Raw genomic sequence first — 27,911 nt, forward strand, 5'->3', positions numbered from 1 at the left:
AAAAATTTAAAATAACCAATAAATTATGTTCCACTTCACAATTGTGTTCCACTTGTTGTTGATTCTTCACCACAAATTTACATTTGGTATCTTTAGGTTTGAAGCATGATATGTGGGAAAAGGTTGAAAAGTTCCAGGAGGCCGAATACTTTTACATGCACAGTGACTGCACGAGCAGAATACTGAGTGCAGCTTTGGGGTATAATACAGGATAGGTAATATAACGTCTTATGTATGATGCACACATCAGAAGTTACAGTATAATTGAGCTTTATTAAAATAAATGATAGAAATATCAATACAAACTAGCGATTCTTTGATTTTAATATAAAGACGCCATCTGCCTGTACACAGAAGAATGGAAGCAGGTCTGAGAAATAGGGCCAAACATTGCCACAAAGTGTTGTTACATGAGGGTGAATAGTATGCGGGGTGAATAAATATATTGGGGGGCAGACATATACACAGATAAAAGCAGACATTGACAACGGAAACTTCTGCAGACATTAAGATAAAGTCTGTGGTCACCAGATACAATTGTTAACCATTATAGTGGGGGAGCAGCTGACAACTGCACAGGTTGTCAAACACTTTGTAAGATTCCCATGGATTGTCACCATTACAAATTCTGCTCAGGGCACCCACTCAGGCCTTGAGTGTCTGAGCTAACACTGTACATTAGTTAATGCTGGGAGTTATAGTGCTTCAGCAGCTCACATAGGTTCCTTTTCTTTAACAGTGCTCTGCGTTGTTCAGCCATTAGCTCTCAAAGTTGCAGTATTTGGGGAAAGTAAAACTGGGCCTATATACTGGTAAAAGATGGGAGTGAAGGTGTTAAATAAAAGTGCAGAAACCCAAAGGCAAGATCAGCGGATGGTCCAAGGTGACGCATCATGGAGGGCTCCTGCTTCATCAATAGAGACCCCTATGACTGTAAATCATCGTGCTTTGTAGTATAAGTGACGTTATTGCACAAATCATTGAAGTAATCGGCTTGGAAGATCAGCGACGAGACGATAAGGCGAGGAGGCCAATAAGTATCAGTTACCGCAGAAACAAAGCAGCATTTGCATTAGATTAATAAATCTGCAGTATTGATATTGACTAGCAAGTAAACGTGATTCATGGAGGTACTGTGGTTGCAATAGCTGCAATTTCCCATTTGGCCATTAGAGGGCGTTCGTCTCACATCACAGAAGCATGTGGAGGTGTAGTGCTCATTGGAGGCAGAAAGCAGAGATCCCGGAGAAGATTGTTCAGGTCTTGCGGAAGAATTTCTTGTTTAGCAGGAAGATGAGGAGGTTCACGTTAATTTTGGCTTTATCGAACATCTTCATGACGGCCACTCCCTCGTACTGCAGCTGGAGGAGATCCTGATGTGAAAAGGACACAGGAAGATAAAAGGGTTAAAGGAAAGATTTGATCCTGTTTTCTGACACCAACTAGGACTCCTGGAAAAGTATAAAGACTTTATGGCCAACTTAAGAGGTCCTGACACTTTTCATAAATATTTAGCTTGTTTTACATGATGTAAAAGCCGCTGTTCTCCTGAATCCGGCCATGTTTGTCTCTAGTTCCTGTGCCTCTCTGTTACTGAGATATAGCCTCCTCTTCTCGGTCTATAAATCTAGCCTTATATGCAAAGTGGGCGTGGCCTCTGAAAGATGAACACAGACAAGAGTTAAGGCACACGCCCACTGAGCTAAAACTGCTAGATTTACATACAAAGAAGAAGATGCCATATCTCGGGAACGGAGAGGCGCAGGAACTAAAGAAAAACATAATCGGATTCAAGAGAACAGCGGCATTTACGCAGGGTAAAAAAAAAATTACAAGTGACACGTAACCTTTAAGTTTGGGGTGATCCATTTTTAAGGTCTCTGTTTCCTATCAGTGAAAGGTAAACATAGGTTGAAATTATGTAGAGCTAATATTTTCATTCACCCTTCTTACAATTCAAGCCAGATTCAGTCATGGTGCCTCTAGAAAGCGCCATAGTAGAACCTGCATTAGTAGTGCCCTGCCGCCACCCATCATGTGCCACACAGAATACTAGTTTCTACTTATGTAGCAGATGGGCCCCATTGGGCACTGAAGTCAAGGTCTAGTTGCCAGTTGGCTCTGATGTCATCATAGATACTCAACTTGCAGAGCTCTAGTGACTATTTGATAATTAACCCCTCACTGACCTGATAACTAAGCTGGAACTTTTCCATATCAACTCCCAAAAACTTAGTCTTCACTTGAAACTTTCCAGGCTCCTCACAAGGGGTGATGTCAAAAATGACGTTACGGAATCTGGAAGAGATCACATAATTCAGGATTTTGGGCTTGTAGGACTGCGACAACACCTGCAATCTGGGGATAAGTACTGACTGGCTGAATGGCAGGTCTTCTATCTCCAGCAAGACGCCCTTCTCATGTAGTCGGGTCGCCGTGTAGTTCAGAGAATTCTGCTTCTTATTTTTCCCTGTTGGTCTAGGGAGGAAACAAGGAAATCAATAAGGTGTGCAGGAGAGATTCCATGTGCGACAATACCAGTACTAGAGAGCAGCATACTTTTGGTTGGCAGTGAGGTTGTCCAGGCAGGTCTTGATGTACTGGTTGTAGAAGTCGATCTGCTCCTCGTGGAAGGACGTCTTGCAGTGCAGTCTGTGCATGGTTTGACGGAGTTTCACCAACTCTGCTTTTCTGTGCTGACGATATCTCCTCTGGTTCCGGATATCCTAGAAGCAGTGAAAAATAAACGAAAACTAAGCTTCCAAATATGAAACTATTTAGCATATAATCCTGAAAAAAGCTTGAAGATTTCAGACCAAAAGACTACAGAATTGTGAATGCAGCTCTGGAGTATTATAATTGGAGACGGTCAGCAAGTTGACAAACAATTCAGCTGAGCTAATATAGCATTATATATTAATATACAGCGTGTGCTGTAAAAACCATTTCCTGGAGTGCGAGCAGGAACGGATGAGAGATTTCAGCTCTGAAGCACAATACATACCGTATATACTGGAGTACAAGCCGAGATTTTCAGCCCATTTTTTCAGGCTGAAAGTGCCCCTCTCGGCTTATACTCGAGTCATTGTCCCAGGGGGTCAGTGGGGGAGAGGTAGCGGCGGCTGTGACATACTCACCTGCTCCCGGCATGGTCCCTGGCAGCTTCCCTGATGGTCTTCTCCAGGCGCTGACAATTTCTTCCAGCGTTGAGCGGTCACATGGTACCGCTCAGTACAGTAATGAATATGGACGCGACTCCACTCCCATAGGGGTGGAGCGGCATTCATTACTGTAATGAGCGGTACCGGTGACCGCTCAACGCTGGAAGAAACTGTCAGCGCCTGGAGAAGACCATCAGGGAAGCTGCCAGGGACCGCGCCTGGAGCAGGTGAGTATAATAGGGAGGGGGAGCAGCATTGCGCGATATTCACCTGTCCTCATTCCACCGCCGGGCTCAGTCTTCTGCGTCCTCTGCTGCGACGCTCAGGTCAAAGGACGCGATGACGTGGTTAGTGCTCGCCCTCTGCCTGAGTGTCAGTGCAGAGGATGCGGAAGACAGAGCGGCGCCCGGCGGTGGAACGAGGACAGGTGAATATTGTAAGTGCCGGGGGCCTGAGCGACAAGAGGCGAGTATGTCTTTTTTTTTTTATCGCAGCAACAGCATATGGGGCAAATATCTCTATGGGGCATCTTATGGGGCCATAATCAGCATTTGTGCAGCATTATATGGGGCAAATATCTCTACGGAGCATATATTGGGCCCTTATTAACCTTTATGCAGCACTGTATGGGGCAAATGTGTCTATGGAGCATCTTATGGGGCCATAATCAGCATTTGTGCAGCATTATATGGGGCAAATATCTCTATAGAGCATCTTATGGGGCCATAATCAACATTTGTGCAGCATTATATGGGGCATATTTTAATATGGAGCATCTTATGGGGCCCATCATGAACTTTATGAAGCATTATATGGGGCGTATTTTGTATGGAGCATTATATGGGGCTCCTGATTCAATATGGATATTCAAAAACACTTAACCTACTGATGTCTCAATTAATTTTACTTTTATTGGTATCTATTTTTGTTTTTTAAATTAACCGGTAGCTGCTGCATTTTCCATCCTAGGCTTATACTCGAGTCATTAAGTTTTCCCAGTTTTTTGAGGCAAAGTTAGGGGTCTCGGCTTATACTCGAGTATATACGGTAACTAAAATGCCATACAACCCCAGCCATCAAACAATGGCCTCCAAGACTCAAGACATGGCTGGTGTTTCAGTTTTATTATAGCCAAATGGCCTATGGCTGTTGAGTATGCTGGGAATTGTAGTGCCACTGAAATTCAGTGCAACCAAGAGTTGTGAGATATAGGGTAGAGACTACTAGCCCAAGGTTTAGGTACACCGCCTATTCATTATGTATTATGCTCCAGAGCTACAATCACAGTTCTATTGTTATTGGAAACCGCAGAACTATAAATGCTGCTCTGGAGCACAATGTGTCGATTACAAGTTACCCTGACATGGTGTGTTGGCAGATACCTTAGCAATCGTGTTGATCATTTCCTGGTAATGGTTGTGAGCGGACACCAGTCCCAGACTCTCCAGTTTGCGCAGATTCCGGATGACTTTCCGCTTCTTATCCTCGATTGATAGTTTACTGTTGCCCACCAGAGACCGGTGGCGTTTCATCTTCTCCGGGGTCTGGGCATCTCTGAGGGCTCGTTGGTGCATTAAGTGGTAGTGGGATGCTTCCTGAGCAGAAAAGTAAAAATGACACCCTCCATTGGGTGTGATGAGCTGCCATGAATGGCAGTCCTGTACTTGCCTGCTGAGCCGAGGCAGAGGTGTTCAGGACTTCTGCTAGGGAATCTCCGGGCTGGGACTGGATGATATCCACCAACATGTGCTTGGTGCTAGATATAGGAAGAGCAGAAATCAGAGGGTGAAGACACATGGCCTAGTCTTCCCACCAAGGCAGCAAGACATAGGGAGCTCCCTGGGATCGGCCCACCCAACCCCTCACCTTAGCAGTAAGCTGTGAGAGTCCATGTCTTCTGTATTGGCCCCGAGCAGATCAAACTTGTTTGTAAGAGTAAGAGACATCTCCAGCTTCCGGAGCTGGGCCAGAGCTTGCTCAGAAGCAGAGTCCTGCAGGTTGGAGGTGCTTTCTCCTGGGGTATAGAAGACAAAGAAGAGGTTCACAAATACTACAGTCCCCTAAGGAGGTCCTCAGTAGCCCCAGTGCACATGCACGGAATACTAATTAGTCTTATCCAGTAAAAAGGTGAAGACCCTGTAGAGTTAAGATAAAACCACGCTTATCCCCTCTTCTATATTGATTGATGTCCATAAAGACAGTACTTGTGATGACCTTCCATGCCTACAAGGATATAGGTCAAAGCATGTAGTGGGGAAAACACAACATGGCCAACTTATCTTGACTCCGCAGCATCTCCACCTCCTTGACTGACTATGGCATGCCTTAGCTGAAGGAAAAAAATTATATTTATTCATGTGTCAGAGTGTCATGTTCAAAGGTATCATACAGAAGACTGCCATAATTTCGATCCATCTCTCCACAAAGTTTCCCTTACACCATTCCTGACAGGACATGACCAAGGTCAGGGTGAACCGAATCCTTGGTCCATCTTGTAACATCTGGTACCACTGAACACGACAAACTAACATCAATAAATGTAGTTTTCGTCATTGCAACTAACCATGGTGACCTTTCCTACATCATCCAGTCAAGCAAGTAATGCCAATGCAGAGTCAAAATAAGCTGACCACAACCTATTTCTGAACTACATGCCCCAGTTGATGCCCCTATGGACAAAGATCATCACAAGCAACTTTTTTTTTAGGATATTAAAGTAAGCCACATGGAGCAGGAAAACAATAGACTGCTTATTGTGACCCTGCAGCATCTCCACCTACTTCACTGTACAAACTTCATTAGTAAACAGTGCAAGAGGGCGTTGAACTTTATTCTTTGCAAAATGACACACTGTACAGTACAGGGTTATTTTTGGAGACCTTGGTAGACCAACTCCATGAGTCTTTTTTGCTAAATATAAAATTTAAAGCATGCTTGCACTGAATTCAGTCAGGATGGTGGAGATACTGCAGAATCAAGATAAGCTGACCAAGCTTAGACCTGCTGTAGATAGCTTGATTAATGTAAAAAAAATATAGGGCTTGTTATGATATTCTATGTTTTCAGGGACGCCAATCAGGCCATGTAATGTGGTAGGAAGGCTTGGCTGCATATCTTGATTCTGCAGTATCTCCACCTTCTTTACTGGATAACCAGTATATAGTGTAAGAGGGAATTATTATGAAAAAATGAAGTGTATTGGGGCACCTTTGAAAAACCATCAGGTATTGATGGCACTTTTGGGGGGAGGCAAAAGCCTTCAGACAAGTTCCACGCAAATAAAATCAATTCTGAATAGATGTGGACATTGTTGTGGATGGAGACTTGGATACAACTTTCTACATTTTGTAACATACCGATCAAGGACTGGACTGTAGGAAGTTCTCCGAGGTCCTCAAGGAGTTCATGTATTGGATCTTTGTGGTCTGGGGCAATGGCATCTTGGTGCTCTAACAACAACTGAAAATGCAAGAAGCAAGGCAGTAATCATATCACCACATTCAAGGGTGGCCACCAAGCCGATGTGGTAGCCATGCAAATCCGTACCTGGTGTGTGTCTATCAGCTCCCCAACCGTTATGTATATGACGGGTTTAATGGTGTTGACCATCTCAGAGTACTCGTCTACATTGAATCGCTCCTCCGGTTCGGGGACATTACAAGCGGTCAGGATAAACTTCCTATAGGTGAAGAACAGAGACTTGTAAGTCCAAGCACAAGCTTTGAGGATATCAAGAGGTGGTTGACACTCACCTGAACTTCCAGTGCATCTCCGCCAGATACTGGTTGACCAGACCCAAGTGGGAATCGTCAAACATCTTGTTGGCAGCCGCATGCTGAAGAAGCTTGGCGATGGAGCCCAATGTCCGCCTTTGATCTGGATGTATAGTGCCGCCCGCTGACATGTCCACTATGTCGAAAGAATCGGGAGCCACCAAGGCAGGGTTCATAAAGCGATAGTAGAGCAAGTTACCCACGATCTGTAAGAGATATTGGCAGTAGCATAAATGTAGAACGTCCCGGTTGTAAATATGAGTAACGCACAGGAGAGGCTAGAGGATGCGCTTGGTGCAGCAGCACGCATGTCGCAGGCTCACCTTATGGATCTCCTCTTCGCTGGCTCTTGGGAATTTTTGACTCAGTGAATTTTTCAGCACTTTCCCAACATAACGCATGCCGTATCTTAAAGAAGACAATAAGCAGAGAACCGTCATGTATATGTAACTTTACAGAAGACCTCCAGGCCTCGACTGTTGAGCTCATGTCCATCTTTGTACTTACGGTATCTGGTCAACGTTGGCAAAGATGGTGGAGAAAAATCTGTCGGTAACAGCAATGAGGTTCCGGATGGAGATATCGAGACGCCTCTGTACTTCCGAGTGGGTGAGTGCCTGCTCCGGAGTGACATCGTATGGGAGCGTGCTGAAAACACGAACGTTACAGTGCAAATTAAATTATTGAAAGCTTCAAGAGACAGATCTTTTCTTTAACCAAAGATATAGGAAGACATTTGTGGAAAATAGAAGACATGTATAGAGCAGTGCTGGTTTGGGCTCAAGAGCAAAAATCTTACAACTGCAGAAGCCAGGATCAATTACCTCCGATCCCAATCATCTAACCCCCTTAGATGCGGTGGTCCATGCCCACATCAGCGTCTAAGCAGTTAAAGCTTCTGATCCTATAGGGCTAACCTACAGCAGAGATGATCAGCCATCCACACTACCTCTGTTTTCCGGTCTGAGACTCCACCTGGTTCACCCAGCTCTTATAGATTTCCACTGGGTTGATGCGAATATTTATGGTTTTGTCCTGTAAAACCTCCTTCACCACGTTCCCCAGGATCTGGCGAAGAGCGTTCTGGCCACGGGCGCTGCGGTAAAAGCTGACCAGCAAGCGGATGACCGTAGGGTTTCCGGTTATGATGTCTTGTATTCTGTCCACTTTGGAGCTGCAAGGAAGGTAGGGGCAGATACTTATAAATTAATGCCTGTGGTATGTGGGGTTGGCGCATGTGTCCTTAATGGGGTACGCACGTTATTTCCTCCTGGAGAGCCGTCCGGAAGAGTCTGAGGAGCAGGTAGGCTTCCCGCCGATTAGAGGCATAGTTGTAAAGGGTGAAGGTTACCGACTCCATGAATTTGGTGGAGTTGTTTTGAGGCATCTGGAAGATCAGCCTGGCCATGTACTCTGGGTTCGTCTGAAAACATTAATATACTGTATATACTCATGTATAAGCCGAGTTTTTCAGCACATTTTTTGTGCTGAAAACAACCCCCTCGGCTTATACACAAGTCACGGTCAAGAAAGCCGGCGGGGGAGGGGAGCGGCGGGTCACAAAGACCAGAGCCGGCGGCTTCCAGCACTCGTCATACTCCCCTACCTGCGAGCCCTTGGTGCTGGCACTGCATCTCGTTCCAGCCGCTGGCAGCTGTTCCTGCTGAGCGATCACGTGGCCCAGCTCATTAAGGTAATGAATATGCGCACGTCTCCATTCCCATAGGCGTGGAGAGCATATTCATTACATTAATGAGTGGGGCCACGTGATCGCTCGGGAGGAACAGCTGAAGGCAGGTGCCGGAACGAGATGCAGTGCCACCGAGGGCACGCTAGTAGGAGAGTAGGATGTTTGTTTGTTTTTTTCAATAGGAAACATGTACACAGGGATAGGGGATAAGGAGGCATTCATACCAGGACAGGGAAGGGGAAGGCATTCATACCAGGACAGGGGAGGAGAGGCATTCATACCAGGACAGGGGAGGCCTGGGAACAGGGACAGGGGAGGCCTGGGGACAGGGGAGGCCTGGGGACAGGGGAGGCCTGGGGACAGGGGAGGCCTGGGGACAGGGGAGGCCTGGGGACAGGGGAGGCCTGGGGACAGGGGAGGCCTGGGGACAGGGGAGGCCTGGGGACAGGGGAGGCCTGGGGACAGGGGAGGCCTGGGGACAGGGGAGGCCTGGGGACAGGGGAGGCCTGGGGACAGGGGAGGGGGAACCATGCATACAAGGACAGGGGAGGGGGAACCATGCATACAAGGACAGGGACGGGGAGGCATGCATACAGGGACAGGGAGGCATTCATACAAGCCTTATACCCATTCGCCCGGCCCCCGCTTCCCCAGTCCCACTAACAGCAGCCCTGTGGAACGCTCGCTGTCTGCAACAAGCTTTCTTACATCCATGATCTTTTTATTAATCACAAACTTTCCTTCCTCGCCATCACCGAAACCTGGCTCACCCCTTCTGACACAGCCTCTCCTGCTGCACTCTCGTATGGTGGCTTCCCCCTTTCTCACACACCCCGCCCCAGCAGCAAGCATGGCGGAGAAGTTGGTTTTCTCCTGTCAGATAACTGCTCCTTCACCCCAATCCCACTGCCATCCTCTGTTACCCTCCCTTCCTTTGAGGTGCACTCTGTGCGCATCTACTCCCCCTCCAACTGGCTGTCATTTACCGCCCCCCAGGGCCAGCCACCACCTTCTTTGACCACTTCACCACCTGGCTACTTCATTTCCTTTCTGTGGTCATCCCCACTATCATCATGGGTGACTTCAACATCCCCATTGACACTTCCCTCTCAGCTGCCACAAAACTTCTCTCACTTCCTCCTTCGGCCTCACTCAATGGTCTTCTGCAGCCACTCGCAAAGATGGTCACACACTAGACCTCATCTTCACTCACCTCTGCTCCCTATCTAACCTCTCTAACTCACCTCTTCCACTCTCTGACCACAATCTACTCACATTCTCTTCCCTCTCCACTCCTTTTCTACAATCCCCACCCCACAAACTTGCACACCCTCGCAGAAATCTTAAACACCTTGATCTACACTCACTCTCTGAAGCCCTCCTCCCTCTCAGACTTAAGTTCCCTACACAATGCGGATGACGCTGCCGCTTTATATAACACCACAATAGCTGCAGCTTTGGAATCTCTTGCCCCTCTCACATATACCAAAGCTCGCAAAATCAACAGACAGCCCTGGCACACCAGCCTGACTAAAGAACTGAGGCGAGCTTCCAGGGCTGCTGAGCGGAGATGGAAAAGATCCCACTCCAGCGAGCACTTCATCGCATTCAAACAGTCCCTCACTACTTTCAAGACCACACTCGCCACAGCTAAACAAGCCTACTTCTCATCTCTCATATCCTTCCTGTCTCACAACCCTACAGTTATTCAACACCTTCAACTCTCTCCTCCGCCCCCCAGCCCCTCCTTCCTCCCCACTCATCTCAGCTGAAGACTTTGCCTCATTTTTCAAGCAGAAGATTGAGACCATCAGAGACAGTTTTAGTCGACAACCCCCAGAGCCCTTCCTCCCAACTACCCAGCCCTCCACCTCCAAAACCAACTTCTCCACTATTACAGAAGATCGACTCTCCACTCTACTCTCAAGATCGCATCTCACCACCTGTGCACTTGACCCAATCCCTTCCCACTTCATCCCAAACCTCGCCAGTCTTCATCCCAACTCTAACCCATCTCTTCAACCTATCACTAACAACTGGCGTTTTCCCCTCAAGCTTTAAAACATGCCTCAATCACACCTATCATCAAAAAGCCCTCTCTTGACCCATCCTCTGTATCTAGCTATCATCCTATATCACTTCTCCCCTATGCCTCAAAACTACTGGAACAACACGTCCATCTTGAACTGTCCTCCCATCTATCTTCCTGCTCCCTCTTCGACCGCGTACAATCAGGCTTCCGGTCACTCCACTGAAACTGCCCTAACTAAGGTCACCAATGACCTATTAACTGCCAAGAGCAAGCGACACTACTCTATCCTCCTCCTCCTGGACCTGTCCTCTGCCTTTGACACAGTGGACCATTCCCTGCTGCTGCAGACCCTCTCATCCCTTGGCATCACAGACTTGGCCCTATCCTGGATCTCGTCATACCTAACTGACCGAACATTCAGCGTCTCCCACTCACACACCACCTCGCCCCTCTGTCAGAGTCCCGCAAGGTTCAGTTCTAGGGCCCCTGCTATTCTCCATTTACACTTTTGGCCTGGGACAGCTCATAGAATCTCACGGTTTTCAGTATCATCTCTATGCTGATGACACACAGATCTACATCTCTGGACCAGATATCACCTCCCTACTAACCAGAATTCCTCAATGTCTATCCGCTATTTCATCCTCCTTCTCCGCTAGATTTCTAAAACTTAACATCGACAAAACAGAATTCATTGACTTTCCCCCATCTCACGCGATCCTGATCCCCCCCCTCCCCCCCCTCAAATGAACCAATCCATTACAGTAAACGGCTGCCCACTCTCCCCAGTCCCACAAGCTCGCTGCCTCGGGGTAATCCTTGACACTGATCTCTCCTTCAAACCGCATATCCAAGCCCTTTCCATTTCCTGCCACCTTCAACTCCAAAATATTTCACGGATCCGTACATTCCTAAACTAAGAATCTGCAAAAACCTTAGTCCATGCCCTCATCATCTCCTGCCTCGACTACTGTAACCTCCTGCTCTGTGGCTTCCCCACTAACATTCTCGCACCCATCCAATCTATTGTAAACTCTGCTGCCCGACTAATCCACCTGTCCCCCCGCTATTCCCCGGCCTCTCCCCTCTGTCAATCCCTTCACTGGCTCCCCATTACCCAGAGACTCCAGTACAAAAGCCTAACCATGACATACAAGGCCATCCACAACCTGTCTCCTCCATACATCTGTGACCTCGTCTCCCGGTACTTTCCTGCACGCAACCTCCGATCCTCACAAGATCTCCTTCTCTACTCCCCTCTTATCTCCTCTTCCCACAATCGTATACAAGATTTCTCTCGCAGATCACCCCTACACTGGAACTCTCTACCACAACTAGACTCTCACCTACCATCGAAACCTTCAAAAAGAACCTGAAGACCAACCTCTTCCAACAAGCCTACAACCTGCAGTAACCACCGATCGACCAAACCGCTGCATGACCAGCTCTACCCTCACCTACTGTATCCTCACCCATCCCTTGTAGATTGTGAGCCTTCGCGGGCAGGGTCCTCTCTCCTCCTGTACCAGTTGTGACTTGCATTGTTCAAGATTATTGTACTTGTTTTTATTATGTATACCCCTCCTCACATGTAAAGCGCCATGGAATAAATAGCGCTATAATAATAAATAATAACAATAATAATAACAACACAAGGACAGGGACGGGGAGGCCTGCATACAATGACAGGGATGGGGGAAGCCACACATGGCAGGACAGGGATGAGGGAACAATGCATATTCGGCTTATACTCGAGTCAATAAGCTTTCCCAGTTTTCCGTAGCAAAATTAGGTGCCTCGGCTTATACTCGGGTTGGCTTATACTCGAGTATATACGGTAACTGATAGCTGTCAGTGAATGGAAATGTCTACTGGCACACACCTCCCATTCACAGCCCAATGGTGGCCTCACCTGTAACAGGTAAAAGAGGTGCTGATAAGCCTCCAGCTTTTGCCGCTTCTCCTTGCTCAGAGACTTTAACCCTTTCTGCTTATCGATGGCCATCAAGTCCGACAGCTGCTCCTTGTTTTTCTTGGTTAGTTTCTTAGAGTGAGATACGACTTCCTGCGCAACAGATAAAAGTAGTGGTCATTGTAAAACTATCGGGGGTCCAATTAGCGGACATGAGTGTGTGGGCCGCTCTGTACCTGCAGAGTGATCCTATTCTTCACCAGCAGGCCGATCTTTATATCCATCGTATTGAGGTCGTTCTCCAGCCGTTGATTGGATCGGATTTTCTTCACCACCTCCTCCCGCAGCTTCATCACCTCCTGCTCCTCCCAAAAATCACGCTCGCTCTGCTCCAGCAAGTGCGCAAACTTCCGCAGAGTGCTGAGAGGGGGGTTTCTGGCATGGACTGGGACAAGGAAAGGGAAGCAAAACCGTGACGTACAGCCAAGACTGGAGCTGGCTCTGATCCTGGCCGATATAAACCCTTAGGTGCCGCAGTCATTACCCACTGCAGCACCTCAACAGTAGATCAGAAAGGACCTGCTCTGTACCACCATTGGGATCGCGTAACACGAGCCTGGGGTCTGACCACTGAACAAATAAAGGTCCCTATGCTACTATGGAAGGAGCTGCCAGGAGACCTCGGGACCATGGTCTCCTAGTGAGGACCCTCACCCAGCATCCTGTAGTCTCCTCTAGCCTTGCTTGCTCGGAAGAAAGCCTGGATCTTTATCACGCTGCCAACCTGCAAATGCAATAGATCACAATGGGAATCGGACACAGGGGCGGGGACTGATCACAATGGGAATCGGACACGGGGGCGTTGACTGATCACAATGGGAATCGGACATGGGGGCGGCTGATCATACATGGTCTTGTTCAATAGTACTACGTACATTCCTCCGGAAGTATCTCAGCCTCTCACGGTATTTCTTGCGGGCGAGCCACATCCTCACAAGTGACTGGATCTATAGGGAAAAGCAATATTTGTCTTGATCCGTTACAGCTGCACCGAAACCCACGGTGTCCAAACAGTAGTACCTTAATAATGGCGTCCACATTCTCGTGTAAGTACCTCATCCTCTGTAGATACTCCTGTCGCTGCCTGCAGCCCCGCCAGTGTGCCTGTCAACAGCCCACATCAAATCCTATCAAAATTGATGTCCGGCATGCTGGGAGTTGTAGTCTTACAACAACTGGAGCGTCACAGGCTTGTACCTGGATCAAGGTGACAGCAGGCACTTGCTTGTGCAGTAGATGGATCCTCTCGGAGAACTTCTGGCGGACCAGGAAGGCCCTCATCCGCGCTTGCAGTCTCACCAGCATGTCCACGTTAGCCTCCCACTGCTTCTCACGCTTGAAACCACTCGTCACTTTATTAATGGTGGACTGTAAAACAGGCAGGAGTCAATATACCCCATACTGCATCAGACGACGGCCAGCACATTCCTATATAGTCTCCCCTCTTACCTGGATTTCCTCCCGAGAGAGGTGCGTCGTGCTGGGACTGAAGCCAGAAGGCAGATCCCAGGTCCCTTCGAATGAGTGCAGATGAAAGAAGTAGTCACCCCTCTCCTTCACCTTGTGTCTCACCCAGTAATTGGCGGCATCACCTGTAGTAAGCAAAGAGGGACAGGAGAGGGCAGCAGAGCTCAGAACAACCGTGCACTCAAGCCCATGCTGCTTTGCGTTGCTCTGTAGTTTTCCCCACCTCTTTTGCGTTTTGCGGTCATGGCAGAGCCGAGTTCGGCTTGATATCCCTGGGCGCAGTCTGACACCACCCCGCACAGCAAGGCATCTGGGTTACGTAGCACCCGCAGGGTCTGTGACGCCTTCCCTTCCTTTATGGCTTGGTTGATGGCTGCTATGCCCAGCGCCACTAAGGAGCAGCGGTGAAGAATGGGAGAATGTAAGAAACATTACAACCTTCAAAAAGAGGTTCTGCAGCAGCTTAGTGGATTGTCCACAAAATAGTGAACTCATTTTAACCTTTATTAGTGTACATTTTCAATTTTACATTTTTGGGGACAAATTACCTAGGGAAAAAATCTACTATTTTTAATTTTCCTTTTATTAGTAATAAATAAAAACTAAATAGTAAAATAATAAAATCGCAAAAATAACAGAAAATGAAAATTAATTATAAAAAGTCAAATAAAATACTAATAAATAAAAATGGTAAAGAAAAAAAAAATAGAAAAAGGTATTAAAAAAAAAAAGTTCTATATTTAAATACTCCCCCCCCCCCCCCCAAAAAAAAAAAAACCACAGCTAGTAAACGCAAAATAAGACTGAAAGACTCCAGTTGAAAAGCGGTTAATTACAAGTCCCACTGGACTATTTGACTCACTTTTACGGGCTCTGGCATTCTCCTGATTGGCCTGGGACACTCCTTGCTGTATTTCCTCCAACCAGAGCAGTGCAGAGTCATCCCGGGTCACCTGTGCCAGGATATGGAGCCATTTGAGCTATAGCCTTGTCCCCTGTATCCACCACCAGGGGGAGCACACTACATCTGCATTATGTAGTGAAGAATGCACTGTCTGCAGTGAGCTTCCCCTGGTGGCAGCTACAGTTAAAGGGAATCTGTTACCCCATTTTTGGCCGATAATCTGCAGTCATCTCTATCAGGGGCTTATCTACAGCATTCTGTAAAGCTGTAGATAAGCCCCCGATGTATCCTGAAAGATGAGAAAAAGAGGTTGGATTTTACTCACCCAGGGGCGGTCCGGTCCAATGGGCGTCGCGGTCCGGTTCTGGTGCCTCCCATCTTCATACGATGACATCCTCTTTGCTTCCTGTCGTGGCTCCGGCGCAGGCGTACTGATTTGCCCTGTTGAGCGCGGAGCAAAGTACTGCAGTGCGCAGGCGCCGGGAAAGGTCAGAGAGGTCCGAAACCTGTGCACTGCAGTAAATTACTCTGTCCTTAACAGGCCAGACAAAGTACACATGCGCCGGAGCCGCAGCGTGAAGACAAGAAGAGGACGCCCATCGGACCCAGACAGCAGCGGGACCGCCCCTGGGTGAGTTTAATATAACCTCTTTTCCTCATCTTTCAGGTTACATCGGTGCTTATCTACAGCATTACAGAATGCTGTAGATAAGGCCCTGATAGCGGTGACTGCAGCTTATAGGCCAAAAATAGGGTGACAGATTCCCTTTAAACCCAACTTTAACATTTTAGGAGACCCCCACAAGGCCACCTCACCTTCTTTTTGTGACGCAGGTCAACGGTGAGGATCTGGTGATAGAGGCATGCCACAGGGAGGGTGAGGTCACTGAGAGCAGCCGCTGGTAGCAGCAGGGCGGAGAATGTTTTCTGGGGATCGTTCTGATCAAGTGCTTCATTAATGAGGTTGACGGCCAAGATTTCTAAGATGATAAAAAAAAAAAAAAAAGAGTATAAAATATATTTACATACATAAACCATAAATATTATATTAATACAGAAATTATACAAATAAAATATTAATATATTGTACCGTATCTTTAATTTAAAAATGTATCATAAGATTAAAAATTAATACATAAATGTATATGGTTTAAATATATAATACATTATAAAAAATTATCTAGAATGATATTAAAAAAAACTCTATACATAATTTTTTATATAAAAAGTGCTTAAAAATATATATTTATTTATTAAAAGAAATATGACAAGTTATTTTTATCATCATATAATTGTATTTCTTTATACTATTTTTTTTCACCAACCATTTGGAGAACACCAGAGCTGCTGTAGAGGTGGTACTTCACACCTTACAGATTGTCCAAGATCTACTGCAGCTCTCCGGATGTGTGCTGGAGGTGTGGAGACGCCAACACAGATATGTTACATGTTTGGTGGGAGTGCCGTACAGTGAGGAAGCTCTGGGATGCAATCTCCCATTTAGTGTCTCAGATTAGTGGCATCCCAATACAAACTGGGAGAGAGCGGGCGCTTCTGGCCGTTGACCTGGATTTGATCCCGCACGAGTTCAGGACAGTGAGAGCACACATCCTCATAGCTACTAGAATTAAAATCGCATGATATTGGAAAAACCTAAATGTCCATCGTAGCATTGGTGAATGACAAATCACAGAGGATAGTTGCTTCATCCACCAATAATACAACATCATCTCAGGAGATGGGACAGCTGGCTGGCATTCAGACAATACTGTGGTCATAAAGATGTAATAGAGCTATTCATGGTAACACACGGGAATAATAATCTGCAGTCATCACTCCTTCCCTTTTTTTTTCCTATAATAGTTATGTTAAATTATCATTATATTAAGCTGATTAATGTTTTTGAGGAAATATCTGTAATAATGTACTGAAGGCTAAATTGTTGTTAACATGACCTTATGTCTAATACATACTAATACAAAGTTTATGGTTAAAAAAAAAAAAAAAAAAAAAAAAAGAGGGATTTTTGGTACTCACCGCAAAATCTCATTCTTGGAGCCTTCATTGGGGGACACAGATAACCGTGGGGTGTATGCTGCTGCTGCTAGGAGGCTGACACTATGCAAAAAGGAAAAGAACAATAGCTCCTCCCCGGCAGTATACACTCCCGACAGGCACTGAGCATCCCAGTTGGTGAAAAAAAAAGCAGTAGGAGAAATAACCATAACCTAAAACACATGCGTACCAACTCAATCGGGACTTATAGGTCCAAAAACTGTACCAAGAATAAATTACCAGGGAGGGTGCTGTGTCCCCCAATGAAGGCTCCAAGAAAGATTTTCCGGTGAGTACCAAAAATCCCTCTTTCTTTATCGCTTCATTGGGGGACACATAACCGTGGGACGTCCAAAAGCAGTCCCAGAAAAGGCTGGGTAGAAAGGAAACGAGAAAAGGGACTTAGGTCGGCCGGTGTGCGACTGCCGCCTGCAGTACCTTCCTACCAAAACCTGCATCTGATGAGGTCTGGGTATGAACCCTGTAGAACCTCATTAACATATGCAAAGACGACCAGGTGGCAGCCTTGCAAAGCGGAGGCTTGGTGACGAACAGCCCAGGAAGCACCGACAGCTCTGGTGGAGTGGGCCCGTACCCCAGGAGGGGGCTGTCTCTCTCGAACACGGTAGGATTCTGTTATAGCAGAACGAATCCAGCGCGAAATTGTGGATTTGGACGCTTGAAGGCCCTCATCAATGACAGAGTCTGATTTGCAAAAATGGGCAGTTCTAGAAAGATAGATCCGAACGGCCCTGACAACATCAAGCTTGTGAAGAGACTTCTCCAAGGGGTGAACAGGAGAAGGGCAAAAAGAAGGAAGAATGATATCCTCATTGATGTGGAAAGTGGAAACCACCTTGGGAAGAAACTCGGGAACAGGTCTTAAAACGACCTTGTCCTGATGAAAACCAGGAAAGGGGAGCAGCAGGATAATGCTGCCAACTCGGAAACTCTTCTAATTGATGTGATGGCAATGAGGAAGGCCACCTTCCAGGAAAGAAAGGAAAAAAAAAGACGTCCTGAAGCGGTTCAAAAGGAACGGTCTGAAGGGCACTGAGAACCAAATTGAGGTCCCAAGGTTCCAGCGGAGGACAAAAAGGAGGAGCAAGATGAGCAACTCCTTGCAGAAAGGTCTTCACTTGAGAGATGGAAGCAAAGTCCCTTTGGAAAAGAATGGACAAGGCGGAAACTTGACCCTTTAGGGTACTGAGGGACAAACCCGAGTCGAGACCCGACTGCAGGAACCCCAGAAAGTCCGGAAGGGAAAAAAATCATCGGAAAGACGTTATGTGTCTCGCACCACCTGAAGAAGGCCTTCCAGTACCTGTGGTAAATGCGAGAAGAAGCATTGATCTGGTCTAACCGAGAGCCAAAGAGTCTGGAACCCTGAAAGGCTAGGTTGGTGAGAGACTTCTTAGAAGTTGTATCTGCGCTCCATGCTTTGAGCCAAAGAATGCAGCGTAAGGCAATGATGTTGCTACTTGCCCTTGCAGAGCAGGCCGCTGCATCCAAGGAGGCAGCCAAAACGTATTTGCCCGCGTGGCCACACTGGTCCGCTAAATCAGCCAGTTCCTGTGGGGAAGCCGAAGCCAAAATGCCTCATCGAAGAATCTTGGCCCAGGCAGAAATGGCCTTTGCCACCCAGGTGGAGGCGAAACTGGGGCAGAGGGAAGCTCCTGATGCCTCGAAAGCGGATTTGGCTAGAGTCTCAATCTGTCTGTCCGTAGCGTCTTTAAGAGATGCACCGTCCATCTTGGAAGAAAGACGGGAAACTGGCGGGTCCACCTTTGGAGATTCTGCCCATTTGGCAAGAAGATCAGCACTAAAAGGGTATAATATGTCCAGGTGTTTTCTGCCTGGGAAGCGCTTCTCAGAATGTTCCCAGTGCTTGGACAGGGTAGCCTCAAATTCCTCGTGATTGGGAAAGGAGCGAGAGCGAGAAGGGCGCTTGACCCGTTTGAAAGAGACAGAAGGATCCTGTGAGGGAACCTCGTCCTGTTTAAGTTTAAGAGTTTGGGAGATAGCCAAGATAAAACTACCTACAATAATCTGTATGTCAGACATCTGGTCTGAGTCAGACCCGGACAGGGAATCTATGTCCGACCCAAGGTCCTCCTCCGAAGAGGGGAATTGGGAAGAGGTGAGCAGCTTGGGAACTGCTGAGGGACCCGGAGAGCTGGAAGAGGAGCCAGACAGGGACCTCTTTCTGGAGCGGCCGGCCGGAGCGTTCTTCTGAGGGTCGATAGCTGGTGCGTGCGACTCGCCATGAGAGATGGTCGGAGCACTGGTGGCTGTAGATAGATGCGGAAGTCGTTCAAGCACCTGGACCAGAGATTGGGATACTTTAGTCAAGTCAGAGACTGACTGAGACATAGCAACAGCCCACTCTGGGGGAGGGGGAGTGCACACATCCCGAGGTTCGGAAGCTTCCTGCGGGGCAGATATGGTAGGCGGACTGCAGGATTGGCAGAAGGGTGACGACTGACCTGCTGACCACTTTTTCTTGCAGCGTGAGCCAGCGTAATGAATGATGGTGGGTTTGGAAACAGAAGCCCCAATAGAGTTGGACATATGTAGGCTGTGAGCTTACGGTTAGAAAAAAAGGTTGGAAAGCCCTGCCTGTGTAAGTCTAAACTACTGCAGCGCTGCCTCCAGAGTATGATATACTGCAGGGGAGGGTTGCTAGGGTATGGATGAAAGCCTACCGTACAGGAAAGAAAGAGCTGCAGCTGAGCCGGTATCTGAGCCCACCGACCGGTGTAGCGTCCGATAGGGAGCAGAAACCAAAATGGAGGAGGAAGAGAGGTCTCGTGGGGAGTGGTTAAGCGCACAGCAAATGACCGGGAAGAGAGGAAACCCCTGATAGGTCCAACGGCAGAAGGGGGCATGGAGCTGTATTAAAATATCGCTGGGCGCCAGAAAGGGCGGGCGATTAGGACGCGAGGCCGACCAGCCCGAACTGAGGGAAAGTGAAAGTAAAAAGGGGAGCTGTCAGCGCTGAAAGGTCCAGGGGAGGGAAGCGAGCCAGCGTGGAAATGGCGCGTAATACAAACAATCCCCTTCCCCCCCGGTATATCTTCATTACCTTGATCTTCAGCGCTGTATGGTGAGGGTCGTCCAGGGGCCCAAGGGAAGGCAGGGACGCTGGAGAGAAGAACCCTCTTCCAGGAGACGGCATCAACCCCCTTGAGGAAATAAGGGGGTGGGGGTCACTGCTGGGGAGAAATGTCCTGCCAGCAGGCCTGAGTGTTGCGATGTGGGTGACACCACACTGCTCGCTCAGTCGCTATTGATGGGAAGGCAGAGTGAATTAACACCCTGATTCCCTAAAAGTTTAATCTGAAAAACAAAATAAATAATTAGTAAAAAACAACAAATGATTAGCTGCAGATCTGGGAGATCCAGGTCCGCCTCCTACAGACACTAAGCACAAACTGGGATGCTCAGTGCCTGTCGGGGGTGTATACTGCCGGGGGGGAGCTATTGTTCTTTTGCATAGTGTCAGCCTCCTAGCAGCAGCATACACCCACGGTTATCTGTGTCCCCCAATGAAGCGATAAAGAAAAAAGATTTTTACTCTTGAATATTCTATATAAATCCATCCTCCCCTTGTTAAATCCTCTACTGGGGTACTCAGAGCAGATGGGGCCACACTGGGGGGGGGGGGGGGGTTGGGAGAGAGGTCTATGAAATCACTGGATATGCATTGACCAGTGATCACTGCTCAGTGGAGGACTCATCACTCGGCCCCCCACTAGAAGACTTCAGGGGCCGGACTCGTCCACTTACTGTCATCTTCTTCTTGTATTGAGCGGTTGGTGTTATTGACGCAGGACTGCAGGTCGTTCCAGCTGAGGAAGCCGCCGACCCCCTGAGAGCGCCGCCGCCGCTTGCACAACTTGTTGAAATACCTAGAAGAACAGGGGTCCGGCATACCTTGTGTAAATGTGGCGGTACTGCACATAGGGGAGCACTGAGGCTTCACCCCCATTAGGTGATCCCCAGGAGACCCCTCCTCACCTCTGGACGTTCTCCTCGTCCACGTCAGCCAGGCCTAGAGCAGAGCTTGTCATGGCGGCCCAAAAAGCATTCAGATCCCCAGCCTCCACGGCGCGGTTCACCAGGGCTACGGCGGACAGCATCTCCACGGCCACAAACAGCTCCTCCTGCACCAGCGAGCCCTGGGGGGAGAATAGTGGTCACAGCCAATCCCTGGGAGCTGGCGGCTGGAGTTATATGGGCAGCCATATTGGTGGTCCTCACCCGAGGACTCTGTCCCTGGAGAACAGAGAGCTCCTGTTGGTAGAGGTCAGCAGCGAAGGGGTAGACATCCGGCAGCTGTGCGTCTGGGCTGGTCAGCTCATGTACGGTCAGTGCTGAGACTCCTTTACGAATGGCGCTATTAATCCGGGAGACCGCCTGCTCCACTACAGGAGAGAGAGAGCAAGAGAAATATCACACTTTACTCAGCAGTACTGGCGCCGCCTCAGGCGAGGGCCAAGGCTAAATAAGGACAACTTCACCAAGCAAAAATGAGTTCTGCTTGCCAAGGTGGTGGCATACCTGAGGGTACTGCCCCTCAGGCAATCCCCCCAAAAATCTCAACTTCCCTCCCAATCAGACATGATAAAGGCAATGCAAAATGGTTAATAGTCATATTCTGTTAATATGGATTTCCCCTTTAAGACTTGAAACATACAGGCGTGCTCTTTGACTGCATTTTGATTGGCTGCGTCCACTCCAGCTTGCAGCTCCTCCTTTTCCAGCAGATCCATGTATCCCAGCTCCTGGAATGCAATACACCATGACAAGAACCCGAGAGCAGGGATGGAAGTGGCTTATCAGTACACTGGGACTCACCAGTGCCTTCTGCTCCCGGTCATTTGTCAGCTGCTCAAGGTAACAGTCAGCATTCTCCCTCTGCAGCCTGCGCAGGAGGAGCGCGGAGTCCTGCAAAGCGGCATACAGGCTGCCCACATCATTCCTCTCCAGAGCTTCATCCACGTACTCCAGAGCAGCATGCACTGAGGTCGAGCAAGAGGAAAACGTCAGCGTGGCACAAAGTGTCTGCTACATACATCAGTAACATCGCGGGGGCACCTCACCGTTCACTTTGTTAACGTTCCCCTGTATTTCAGCTTGTGTCAGGCAGAGATCGTAGATATCTCGAGTGTCCGAGGGATTCTGCTGAACCTACAGAGAAAGTAGGAGGTCAACACAAAGCCAGCAGAATAGTGAGTGCAGCTCTGGAGTATAATACTATGATGTAACTCAGGATCAGTAATGTATGTACACAGTGACTGCACCAGCAGAATAGTGAGTGCAGCTCTGGGGTATAATACAGGATGTAACTCAGGATCAGTACAGGATCAGTAATGTACTGTATGTACACAAGGACTGCACCAGCAGAATAGTGAGTGCAGCTCTGGAGTATCATACAACATGTAACGCAGGATCAGTAATGTAACGTATGTACACAGTGACTGCACCAGCAGAATAGTGAGTGCAGCTCTGGGGTATAATACAGGATGTAACTCAGGATCAGTAATGTAATGTATGTACACAAGGACTGCACCAGCAGAATAGTGAGTGCAGCTCTGGAGTATCATACAACATGTAACGCAGGATCAGTAATGTAATGTATGTACACAGTGACTGCACCAGCAGAATAGTGAGTGCAGCTCTGGGGTATAATACAGGATAAGCAGTGTGGGTAGGGTCAGGTCAGTCAGCACAACTCACCTTGTTGTGGGCATTCGCCATCTTGGCTGACTTGGCTTGGTGGAGGAGCTCTTGGTATACTGCTGCCAGCTTCTCCTGGATGTTCATCAGCATGGCATTAGGATTGCGTAGGGCGACCATGGTGTCCTGCACCACTCCTCTTTCTACAGCTTCATTAATGGCAATGACAGCTGCATGTACTGCAACAGACAGACACTTTTGGTTACATGCTTCTATAGCAAAGGATTTGTTACAATGTGTCCAGTGCAGGAAATCCTTTAGATTGCAGATGGAAACAATTTGCCACAAACTCAATGAGAGAGTCACATTTCAGATTCTGAAAGTAAATGAGACTGTTCCTATTCACTGAGAGAAAGCAGAGGTGTAAACAGAAGAGACATTGTCACTTACCTGCAGCTTCGTCCACAGACAGCTCGTTGGCCAGGATCCCCCCGATTTTGCTGAACGCCGGCATCTGAATCCCGTACTTGTCCAGCTCACATTTCATGTGGTTTATTTCCTCCTCTGGAAGGAGAATGGTAAGAGACCCCATTAGACCCCCCATACCATGTCCAGAGGAGATAACAGATACTATAATTACCTGTAAAATTCACTTTTCCGTATAAATCCTGAATCTGAGGAGCCAGACCCAGCTTAAAGAGGTACAGACTGTAAAAAGAGAAATAAAAAAAGAAATGCTGGATCAACAGAATATAGAAAACAATATACACTGCTCAAAAAAATAAAGGAAACACTAAAATCCCACATCCTAGATATCTCTGAATGAAATATTCCAGTTGTAAATCTTTATTCATTACATAGTGGAATGTGTTGAGAACAATAAAACCTAAAAATGATCAACGTAAATCACAACTAATATCCCACGGAGGTCTGTAATTGGAATGATGCTCAAAATCAAAGTGGAAAATCAAATTACAGGCTGATCCAACTTCAGTGGAAATGCCTCAAGACAACAAACTGATGCTCAGTAGTGTGTGTGGCCTCCAGGTGCCTGTATGACCTCCCTACAACGCCTGGGCGTGCTCCTGATGAGGCGGCGGATGGTCTCCTGAGGGATCTCCTCCCAGACCTGGACTAAAGCATCCGCCAACTCCTGGACAGTCTGTGGTGCAATGTGACGTTGGTGAATGGTGCGAGACATGATGTCCCAGATGTGTTCACTCGGATTCTGGTCAGGGGAAGGGGCGGGACAGTCCATAGCTTCAATGCCTTCATCTTGCAGGAACTGCTGACACACTCACTCACATGAGGTCTGGCATTGTCCTGCATTAGGAGGAAACTAGGGCCAACCGCACCAGCATATGGTCTCACAAAGGGTCCGAGGATCTCATCTCAGTACCTAATGGCAGTCAGGCTACCTCTGGCGAGTACATGGAGGGCTGTGCGGCCCTCCAAAAAAATGCCACCCCACACCATTACTGACCCACTGCCAAACCGGTCATGCTGAAGGATGTTACAGACAGCAGATCGCTCTCCACGGCATCTCCAGACTCTGTCACGTGCTCAGTGTGAACCTGCTTTCATCTGTGAAGAGCACAGGGCGCCAGTGGCGAATTTGCCAACCCTGGTGTTCTGTGGCAAATGCCAATCGTTCTGCACGGTGTTGTGCTGAGTACAACCCCCATCTGTGGACGTCGGTTTCTAACAGTTTGTGCAGACACATGCACATTTGTGGCCTGCTGGAGGTCATTTTGCAGGGCTCTGGCAGTGCTCCTCCATACACAAAGGCTGAGGCAGCAGTCCTGCTGCTGGGTTGTTGCCCTCCTACAGCCCCCTCCACGTCTCCTGGTGTACTGGCCTGTCTCCTGGTACCGCCTCCAACCTCTGGACACTACGCTGACAGACACAGCAAACCTTCTTGCCACAGCTCGCATTGATGTGCCATCCTGATAAGCTGCACTACTTGAGCCACTTGTGTGGGTTGTAGAGACCTTCTCATGCTACCATGAGCGTCAAAAGTGACCAAAACATCAGATAGAAAGCATTGGTACTGAAATGTGGTCTGTGGTCCCCACCTGCAGAACCACTCCTTTATTGAGTGTGTCTTGATAATTGCCAATAATTTCCATCTGTTGTCTATTCCATTTGCACATGTGAAATTGATTGTCAAACAGTGTTGCTTCCTAAGTGGACAGTTTGATTTCACAGAAGTTTGAGTCACTTGGAGTTATATTCTGTTGTTTAAGTGTTCCCTTTATTTTTTTGAGCAGTGTATATCCGGCAACTTAAAGGGCAATTCCACTTGTATTAAAACGTCAGTCTGAATTGTTTGTTAACCAAGAAAGAAAACATTTGACATCCCCTTTAAATCTACAAAAATGGATAAAGTCCGTGGGTAACATGTCTGACCTCACCTGAGGGCATGCACACAGTACACCACGCGGGGCATGTTCTTCTTGTCATATATGTCCGTGGTCTCAGGCTGAAAAAGCTGCAACAAAAGATCGTCTCAAGTATGAATGGACTACAAGTCCAGGAATAATAGACAGCTCATATACACAGACACACACACACAGAGACAGGCAGGCAGACACACACGACAATTTTTCACTTACTGTCGGCAGCCCGATATGACTCATTGCGTGGCGCCAGTGGTTGATGTTGTCTGTGTGCCTGAAATGAAGGCCCGCTGCCTGCAATATAGTCATTCAGGGGTTAATCGAAAGCTGCAGTCACCCATTCACTTACTGCAATACATTCAGCAGAAATAATACCGGACCAGTGTCAGATCGCTGCAGTCAGATGTTGCTGTCAACTATTGACTGCAGAATCTAAATGGGTTTGCTGGTCAGCAAGCTGCGGCAGAGCGCCAACGGGCCGCCCGAGGCAAACTGCGGCAGAGCGCCAACGGGCCGCCCGAGGCAAACTGCGGCAGAGCGCCAACGGGCCGCCCGAGGCAAACTGCGGCAGAGCGCCAACGGGCCGCCCGAGGCAAACTGCGGCAGAGCGCCAACGGGCCGCCCGAGGCAAACTGCGGCAGAGCGCCAACGGGCCGCCCGAGGCAAACTGCGGCAGAGCGCCAACGGGCCGCCCGAGGCAAACTGCGGCAGAGCGCCAACGGGCCGCCCGAGGCAAACTGCGGCAGAGCGCCAACGGGCCGCCCGAGGCAAACTGCGGCAGAGCGCCAACGGGCCGCCCGAGGCAAACTGCGGCAGAGCGCCAACGGGCCGCCCGAGGCAAACTGCGGCAGAGCGCCAACGGGCTGCTCGAGTAGGTGCAAAAATAAATAAATACGGTAAATAACAGGCTTCATCTCTTTTGCTAACCCTGTAACGCAGCTGGTCACAGTCATAGATTTTTTTCAGCGGCACGATATCTGAAGCAAAGAAATTCCCCAGCTTGGCGAGGAAGACGCCGTTGCGCAGACTCTCCTCCAGCTCCGTAGGGGGCGGCAGCTCCTCATTCAGACAGGACTCCATCCAGCTGCAGAAAAGACCAGGAGAAACTGTGAGGACACAAGAGAACAGAGAAGATGGTGGCAATCACGACCTATCACGTCCTGCTCACCGCTTCGCCTCCTCCAGGTGGCACAGGTACTGATAGGCAACATTCTGACGCCGCTGCTCGTCCATCTCATCCGCCGTGAGACGCTCGTCTGAGAGATAGAAAAAAAAAAAGCATCATGTAAGTAATTTAACATCCAGCCCTCTCTCTGTTGGGAGTTCCTCAAGGCTCTGTCCTGGGGCCCCTACTTTTTTCCACCTATACCCTGGGTCTAGGTCTAGGACAACTCAAAGTCCCATGGATTCCAGTACCACCTTTATGCTTACGACACTCAGATCTACCTTTCTGGCCCAGATGTCACCTCTGTGCTGTCCAAAATCCCGTCCTTTCCTCAGCCCTCAATCTACTAAAACTCTTGTGCATGCCCTCATCATCTCCCGCCTCCCCGCTAACTCTCTTGCACCACTCCAGTCCATCCTCAACTCTGCTGCCCGGCTAATCCACCTCTCTCCTCTCTCCTCTCCTCTGCAAATCTCTTCACTGGCCCCCATTCCCTCAGCGTATCCAGTTCAAATTACTAACACTGACCTACAAAGCCATCCACAACCTGTCTCCTCCATATATCTCTGAACTAATCTCCCGATATCTTCCCTCACGTAATCTCCGGTCCTCCCAAGACTTCACCACCACCCGAGCTACCACCTCACCAACACCGGAGCTGCTCCAAGAACAAAAATACCAATAAAAAAGGACATGCCTAATGAACAGAGTTTGGAAACTGATTGTATAAAGACGTTTCACATCAAGTAATATTAAAATTGAAAAAAAAAAAGGACACATTACAAAAAATTTTGAACATAAGTATAAAAATATTTGTTTAAAGAAAAAGAAATTAAAAAAAGCAAAACGGTAAATCACAAAAGACAGCCTGACCAAGACATTGATTATGGACGGCTATGAGGTGGTAACAAGGAATAGAAATGTTTGTAGTAATTTTTTTTTTATATATTAAATAAAAAGGTGGAAAAAAAAGATACAAAAGGTAACAAAGTGAACACTATTAATAGCAATAAGAAAAAAAATATTAATGACACACAGAAGTACCAGAGACGAATAACGGCCTCCTGATCACTTCTTATAGACAGTGGGAAAAAGACAAGTATAACATCACTTTTACATAAAAACGTAAGACAGAAATATTAAAAGCTAATGAAGCAACACATTAGACTTATTAAGGGAAATAAAGTGAAAACAAATAAAAAGCATCGCATAAAAACAATAATACAAATGTTATTAAAAAAAGTTTAATTAAAAAATATATACATTAAAAAAAGTATAAAAATATTTTTTAATAAAAAAAAAAAAAAATCAGTATTAATACTAATATGTGAGTTTAGACGTCACGTGACTAAATGACAGACATGACGGACTTGTCCTGCTATGGGACAGCACCTATGGCCGGGCATGCTGGGATTTGTATTGCCACCGCCGCTGGATAGCTACTATGGAGCCCTCCCCCTGCAGGTTCCGCACTCACAGCCGTTGGTGGGCGGCCCGGGCCCGGCTCTGCTCCCCATGTCTGCCCGCTGCCGTCCGTCCTCTCCGCCTCCGCTCTCCTCTGTTTACTCTGGATTTGAATGTCCCGCCGCAAACCTTTCCCGAACTAACTGT

The 27,911-nt window shown here is 47.8% G+C and overlaps 1 protein-coding gene across 2 annotated transcripts; it reads right to left on the reverse strand.

Moving 5' to 3' along the window:
* Nucleotides 1–253: 253 nt before the first annotated feature.
* IQGAP3 (IQ motif containing GTPase activating protein 3) lies at nucleotides 254–27,893 on the reverse strand. 2 transcript variants are annotated; one of them, XM_069727832.1, is made up of 38 exons: nucleotides 27,778–27,893; nucleotides 26,304–26,391; nucleotides 26,063–26,219; nucleotides 25,352–25,429; nucleotides 25,151–25,227; nucleotides 23,377–23,444; nucleotides 23,187–23,300; nucleotides 22,797–22,975; nucleotides 22,160–22,247; nucleotides 21,915–22,078; nucleotides 21,754–21,841; nucleotides 21,318–21,481; nucleotides 21,075–21,235; nucleotides 20,844–20,965; nucleotides 15,816–15,979; nucleotides 14,958–15,048; nucleotides 14,319–14,486; nucleotides 14,078–14,220; nucleotides 13,826–13,996; nucleotides 13,649–13,732; nucleotides 13,504–13,575; nucleotides 13,283–13,352; nucleotides 12,805–13,013; nucleotides 12,569–12,721; nucleotides 8,194–8,357; nucleotides 7,884–8,108; nucleotides 7,442–7,582; nucleotides 7,258–7,342; nucleotides 6,914–7,140; nucleotides 6,708–6,840; nucleotides 6,518–6,620; nucleotides 5,028–5,175; nucleotides 4,830–4,917; nucleotides 4,544–4,756; nucleotides 2,560–2,726; nucleotides 2,377–2,478; nucleotides 2,190–2,298; nucleotides 254–1,373 (listed from the first exon to the last, which is right to left on the reverse strand). In XM_069727832.1, the coding sequence occupies exons 1-38, from the start codon at nucleotides 27,815–27,817 to the stop codon at nucleotides 1,257–1,259; spliced, it is 4,935 nt and encodes a 1,644-aa protein (XP_069583933.1). In that variant the 5' UTR covers nucleotides 27,818–27,893; the 3' UTR covers nucleotides 254–1,256. The 2 variants fall into 2 exon arrangements, with proteins under 2 accessions (XP_069583933.1, XP_069583941.1); XM_069727840.1 differs by having other exon boundaries at nucleotides 4,544–4,752; nucleotides 4,826–4,917.
* Between the last annotated feature and the right edge of the window lie 18 nt (nucleotides 27,894–27,911).

The sequence above is a fragment of the Ranitomeya imitator genome, chromosome 1 (genome assembly GCF_032444005.1).
Source record: "Ranitomeya imitator isolate aRanImi1 chromosome 1, aRanImi1.pri, whole genome shotgun sequence".
In the NCBI taxonomy this organism is placed as follows: domain Eukaryota; kingdom Metazoa; phylum Chordata; class Amphibia; order Anura; family Dendrobatidae; genus Ranitomeya; species Ranitomeya imitator.